Source organism: Pyrus communis, chromosome 11 (genome assembly GCF_963583255.1).
Source record: "Pyrus communis chromosome 11, drPyrComm1.1, whole genome shotgun sequence".
NCBI lineage: Eukaryota > Viridiplantae > Streptophyta > Magnoliopsida > Rosales > Rosaceae > Pyrus > Pyrus communis.
The window spans coordinates 12,809,000-12,816,124 of record NC_084813.1 but is presented as its reverse complement, the minus strand read 5'-3'; the positions used below and the strand labels follow the sequence as shown (position 1 = coordinate 12,816,124).

The 7,125-nt window shown below is 39.8% G+C and overlaps 1 protein-coding gene across 1 annotated transcript; it reads left to right on the top strand.

Moving 5' to 3' along the window:
• The first annotated feature begins 5,838 nt into the window (after nucleotides 1-5,838).
• Nucleotides 5,839-7,093, top strand: LOC137709026 (pentatricopeptide repeat-containing protein At2g20540-like). Its single transcript, XM_068448173.1, has 2 exons — nucleotides 5,839-6,145; nucleotides 6,549-7,093. The coding sequence occupies exons 1-2, from the start codon at nucleotides 5,839-5,841 to the stop codon at nucleotides 7,091-7,093; spliced, it is 852 nt and encodes a 283-aa protein (XP_068304274.1).
• Nucleotides 7,094-7,125: the final 32 nt, after the last annotated feature.

Below are 7,125 nucleotides of genomic sequence, written 5' to 3'. Positions count from 1 at the left end.
ATACTTCTTCTCCGCCACATTTTCGAGGTTCAAAATCAAACCACGAACTGACACTGAGGTCCCTGTCCCAAAACATGGCTGCCAGAAGTGGGGGCGGTAACTTGTGAAATGTAAGGTGTTTGGACCTGTAGCTCCTACTCCTCCACATGTGAAGTCTGTTGGCTACAAGTGGGTTTTCATTCGGAAGCGTAATGAAAATAACAAAATTATGCATTGCAAAGCTCATCTTGTTGTGCAAGGCTTCTCTTAACGCCCTGGGATTACCTATGATGAAACTTATTTACCTGTTATAGATGCGATTACTTTCGCTACCTTATCAGTTTGGTAGTTTCCAAAAAACAAGATGTGTAGCTTATGGACGTGGTAACTACGTATCTGTATGGAGATCTTGATATGGAAATCTATATGAAAGTTTCTGAAGGATTTACATTGACAAGTTCAAATAGTTCTAAACCACAGAACACGTTCTCCATTCGGTTGAAGCGTTCACTCTACGAATTGAAGCAATCCGGGCGAATGTGGTATAACTGTTTAAAGAAGTATTTGCTAAGTCAGGGATACGTGAACAACAAACTATACCCATGCGTGTTCATTAAGAAGTCGTATTTTGGTTTTGCGATTGTTGTAGTTCATGTCGACGACATAAATCTCATTGGAACTCTTGAAGAGCTTGAGAAAACTGTCGTGCACCTGAAGTCTGAATTTGAGATGAAAGATCTTGAGAAAACTCGATACGGTCTCGGTCTTGAGATAGAGCATTGTTCGAATGGAATATTAGTACATGAATCGAACTACACCCAGAAGGTGTTGTGTCGTTGTAATGAGGATAAAGCAAAGCCTTCGAGTACTCCTATGGTCGTTCGATCGCTAGATCTAAAACGAGATCCCTTCCATCCGAAAGAGGATGAAGAAGAGATTTTGGAACCCGAAGTTCCCTATCTAAGTGTGATAAGTGCTTTATTGTACTTAGCTTAATGCACTAGACCTAACATCTCCTTCGTTGTTAATCTTTTGGCAAGATACAGTAATGCACCGACATGCAAACACTGGACTAATGTTAAAGACATCTTCTATTACCTTAAGGGTGCGACGGATTTGGGTTTGTTTTATCCCTACGAATCCTCGAAAGGTGCCACAACCCCCTCGGTTCTTGAGTCAATTCCCGCCTTGTTGGTTATGCCGATGTTGGGTACTAATCTGACCCGCACAAGGGGCACTCTCAAATGGGTTCCATCTTTACCATTGGATGCACTGTAATACCTTGGAGGTCAACCAAATAGTCCTTAGTTGCCACTTTTTTGAACCATGCCGAAATAATCGCCTTACATGACGTTACTCTAGAATGCTTCTGGCTGAGAGCAGTTGTGGGCTATATTCGAAGCATTTGCGATCTTCTTCCCATCGTTGACATCCCTACGATGATCTATGAAGATAATGTAGCATGTATCAAACAACTCAAGAAGGGTTACATCAAAAGAGACAACACCAAGGACATTGCGCTGAAGTTTTTCTTCTCACATTAACAACAAGAGAATCTGAAGATTGAAGTCAAGTAAATCTTTTCCTAAGATAACCTGGCGGACCACTTCACCAAATCACTGCTAAAGACGACGTTTCATAAGCTTGTTGAAGGAAAAGGTATGCGAAAACTTCCTGAGTTGTAACATTGTTAGTTCTCTTTGGAAATATGTCAAACTTAGGAGGAGTATCCCGAAGTATACTCGCTTGATCTTAATGTACTATTTTTCCTTATGATTAGGAGCATTTTTCCCTTTGGGTTTTTGCTACCTAACGAGGTTTTAACGAGACACCCATCTTGGGTTAGTCATATCCCTAATGTACGTCCTGTAGACTTTGACCTTGTATTTTCTCACGCACTTTTCCTTTTACTATGGGTTTTTTTCCTGCCTCGAGTTTTACCATAACTGTTGTGTTTTTTGTGAGACTTAGTTCCATATGAAAATTCCTTTGTCTGAGATTAGCATGTTCCCAGAATTAGTGTCGACGAGCCGCCTTCCTCAACTCTACCTGATGACGAATCTACTTGAGTATTTACACACTCAAAGGGGAGTGTTATAGATAACATATTAAAGTGTGATTGTCTAAATCCTAGATTAGATTTGATTATTGGTTATTCTCTCCCTATTAGGATTGTGTTTTCCTTGGAGGATAAGGATTCTTCTCCTCTCTTATTACTATAAATAAAAGCACTGTGCGGGGGAAATAACACACCCTTAACCCCCTCACTACAACACATCTTCTCTCTCTCTCTCTCTCTCTCTCTCTCTCTCTCTCTCTCTCTCTCTCTCGCCCATGCTTTTTTAAGGGTTTATAAGGTAATGTTACACTTATCATATTTTTCATACAAAAGTATCACCTCTCCAATAGAGGTAAGCCCACCAATACATGTGAGTCACATCTCTATTAGAGAAGTTGTACAAATATAGTATAAAAAATGTGATGAGAGTAGCATTTTTAGGATTTGATATAGTGTCTAAGTAACCCAAAAGTTTTCGAGGAGATTAAATTATGGACCGTTGATATCCGATTATTGATTTCTTGTCGATGCCGACCTATATATAGAAGGGAACTGTCAACTCACTATTTTCATATTTTTATTGTAGCTTCTCAGCCAAACATATTTAGAATAAGAATCTCCAAAGTAACTGCAAGGATATGAATGTTGGTACTTGGTAACGCTGGTGCACGTATAATTTTTTTTTTTTTTTTTAAATACCATCAATACTACTACTTGTAATTTACATTAGGAAGAGGAAGAGTTTGAACTTGAATGCAATGGGTTGGAAAAGAAGACTCTTTAACCACTCTTTAACCATTAGGGCAATCCACCATTTGTCTAGTGCATGAATTAGTCTCTATAGTTTGTGACTAATTAATTTCAATAACTTAGGTCAATATTTCACTATTTTCGATTGCAACGATATTAATATTCTAAACTATTTAAGGGGAGGAGGAAAGAATTTGAATCCAAAATGAAGGAGAAATGATCTATCTACTAGAGCAATCCCTCACTTTTGCTTTTTTGCTAACTAGGAAGTCATTGTCGGAGTACTTGCGTTATCACAATGCCTGTAACTTGCCCGATCTTTTATATCCTGTGCCTTTTTAAGTATGCACGTGACACGTCATTCTCTTTTCAACGTTAATTTCAAAAAACCAAAGCTTGTATAAGAATTGTAATTACTAGATAAAGATCAACTTTTAATCTAAAAAGAGGTGGTTATTTGGTACAGGAAGAAAATGTTGGAGTCCTAAACAAGCAAGGCAAATAAAATGATCAAGAATGAGCCGGTACCCCACCGATCATGGCACAATCCCTTAATTAGAAGTCCTTTTACTTGTGGTGCAAGTTTCTAACATTAATAACCAACTGGTAACAGTGACATGCCTATCACACATACAACTCATCTGAGGAGCCTTAGGCCTCTCTGCGGCCTCCAGTGGCACTTAGGAAACATTCAAGAGAACAACTCTCGCAGGGGCTTTTGTGTTTCCACCAACAAGAGATTCATATAAGAGAGAAATTAGCCAAAGAAAACAATGATTTTACATGATTGGGATGTAGCATTGAGGTTCTGATATTATCTACTGCTGTAAGTGTGACCTCCATGGAATTCTCTTGATCCTTGCGAGGTGTAAATTTGAGGTTATCGCCGGAAGGCAATCGGTCAATGAGAGTACGGCGGATGGGGCAGCCGGAATGAGAGTAGTCAAGCCACTTGTCATACAAGGTGAGTGGAAAATGTGCTCGCATTTTGGTAGCTACCTCACAATTTCTTCATTTTCCAAACCTCTCAAAGACACGACACATTCAATGGTAGTACTAGTGTTACAATATAAAGATTCATCATCATCTTCATTTTGGTCATAAGGCTGGCATCCTCTTTTTGCAATAGTGCCCCAATATTTCCCAGCACTTACACAAATTTGGATGATTGGCATCCTCTCGTACTCCATTGTTTCAGCATAACTGAAAATAAGCCCCTTTTTTTTTTTTTCAAACAACCTGTTTTATAAAAAATAAAAGAACTATTAAATAATATGATTCAATAAGAACAATGATACGAAGAACTTAGGGTTTGTTTGGAAGTATTTTTAAAATGGCTAAAACCGCTTTTAGAGAAAATGTTTATAGCTTCCAAAAACACTTCAAGTGCTTTTTCAGGTTTCACTTGCATTTTTACTAAGAATTAGTTCAGAAAACAATCACCAAAATCGTTTTTTGTCATTTTAAAAGAACTTCTAAGCCATCTTTTAATTGGTTTATATATCATCGATGCAAGCTTAGAATTAAGGGTGTGAATGTGAGAGGGTTGACAAAAATAATTTTTGGTGAATAAATTTATTTCTTTTAAGAAAAACAATTCTTATTTTTGGTGAATAAATATTTAAATTGAGAATCTTCAAACCTCCATTTTTCCCTCTTGAAGAAAGAGAGAGAAAATTATGGACGACAATGTACGGTGGCAAAACGGTAAGATGCTGTCACTAACATTTGTAAGTGTGAAGTCATAATTTAATTTTCTTTGATAGTGTGTTTGATACGGTTAACTCTAGCATTACCGAAGGATCGTATTGTAGAGATGGTTTGCGTGGCTCTGTTGGCACCCAACTTTTTTATAAGTAGTTCACCTACCATTTAACTCATTTCACATATTTATACCATCATCATTTGTACTATATCTCTAATAAAGGTAGGTTCCGTCAACACATGTGATCTCATTCTTATTAGAGAGATGGTACAAAGGGTAATGCTAGAAAGACAAAAAATTTAAGCCAAATGATATGTTACCAATAAGAAACAAACACGTTACTCGACACTTAGTTAATAATCCAATCAACGACAACCACATCATTTGGTTTTCAAATTTGTTTTTAAAGATTTGGTCTCCTAACATTCCCTAATACAAATATATGGTAAGTATCACATTTTTTTATAACAAAAAAGGACACAAATGAAGGTGTTGGAGTTTGGGAACCACATTAAGTGACCCAGTGGTAAGGGCGCGGATTGCGGCGCTTCAATAAATAAAAAAATGTAAGAGGTCCCAAGTCTGATGCTCCGAGCTGATGACTCTGCTTAATTGTGACCATAGACAAACTGAAATTCCCATAGCTTCTTCGGGCCCGAAAGAGGGGATAACTTTGGCTTTCCACCGGTTGTCCCCTTTCTTTTGGAAAAAAAAAAAAAAAAAAAAGTGTTGGAGATTTGGGCACATGATAATCGAATGCCACTCGCAATGTTCAAATTATTAGCATAGACATGACTTGGAAATCCAAATTCTCTCCCACTATCTTTGTGTTAGCAATACCTTAAACCAATTGAAACAAACCCACTCTCTTACTCAAAACCCCAACGAGACCCAACCCCATTACCATCTCTTGGTTCAGTTGCTCCAGCGGCTCCTACAACTCCCTGGGGCAACAACCTCCGTTATGCCCACAACCTGTTCGACGAAATACCCAACTGCAGAAATCCCTTCCTCTGGACCTCCCTCGTACGTTCCCATCTCCTTCACGACCGTTTTAGTCAATCCATCACTTTATATGCTCGAATGCACCGGGTAGGCGTATTGCCATCTGTGTTCACCTTCTCTTCCGTTCTCAATGCCTGTGCTCGTGTCCCGGCTGTTTTTTAAGGGAAACAAGTCGACGCAAGGGTTGTGCAGTGTGGTTTCTTGGGAAACAAGATAGTGCAAACTGCGCTCCTTCATATATGCAAAATGTGGGCTAGTAAGGGACGCGAGGGATGTTTTTGACTGGATGGAAGAAAAATATTTTGTTGCTTGGACGGCCATGATTTGTAGGTGTTCGAAGATGGGACTCATAAGGAAAGCGCAGAGGTTGTTTGATATCGTGGGGCAGCGCAATGCTGTTTCTTGGACTACCATGGTTGCTGGGTACACGAACAATGGTGATATGGAAAGGGCAAATGGATTGTACGAAAGAATGGTGGAGAAAAATTCAGTGGCGTGGGTGGCTATGATAGCTGGATACGGGAAGCGTGGTAATGTAGTGGAGGCCGAGATGGTTTTTGACGAGATACAGATGCCGGATGTGTCATGTTGGGCAGCAATGGTGGCTTGTTATGCTCAGAACGGCCATGCAGAAGAAGCCATTGGATGTATAAGAAGATGAGGGAAGCAAAAGTGAGTCAATGAGGTGGCTATGGTGGGAGCTATTTCAGCTTGTACACAACTTGGGGGTGTTGAAATTGCAGCCACATTGGCGAAGCATGTGGAGGAAAGGGTTTTGTAGTAAGTTAAATCTTGAAGTCAAGGATTCGATTGGATTGACTAACTCACTAGATTCAACGTATGTTGGATGAAGAAATGGGTGTCAAACTTCCATATTTTATCTAGGATGATGATAGAGGATGGGTTAGTCATGAAGGAAACTTATTCGTTTTAATCTCCCAAAAATGGTAGGATGGGGAAGCAATGAGTTTCCTGCATAGCTAAGAGACATGTTCTACCTCCAACTTCGACAAAATTCGGAAGTCTTCATTCAACGTACATTGAATCTAGTGAGTAATCCAATTCAGCCTATACACCGAACAAGGCACGGAACGGCCAACGATGTTGTGGATCTTTTCTCAGAAATGCAAAGAGACAGAGTAAGACCAAACCAGGTAACATTCGTCAGTCTCCTCAACGCATGTAGCCATGCAGGACTGGTTGAGGAAGGGTGCCGGTATTTTGAGCTCATGACTCAGGTTTTCGGCATTGAGCCACTGAAGGAGCACTACGCTTGCATGGTTGATCTTCTTGGAAGGGCTGGGCTGCTTGAAAAGGCATACAATCTTGTAATAGACTACGTTGGCGTCGCAGATGCAAAGATTTGGGGCCCCTTGTTAGGAGCTTGCAAGGTTCATGGCAATGCCGAATTGAGTGAAATTGCAGCCAGGCATCTCTTCGAAATAGAACCGCGCGACACAGGAAATTACGAGCTTTTGGCAAATACTTATGCAGAAGCAAACAAATGGGATGATGCTGACAGAGTGAAAAAGATGATGACTCAAAGAGGAATGGTAGAAGCTCCTGGGTGTAGCTGGAGAGGTTCTACTGTGTAACTGGGGTATACCTTCGCTCTCATCACGTGAAT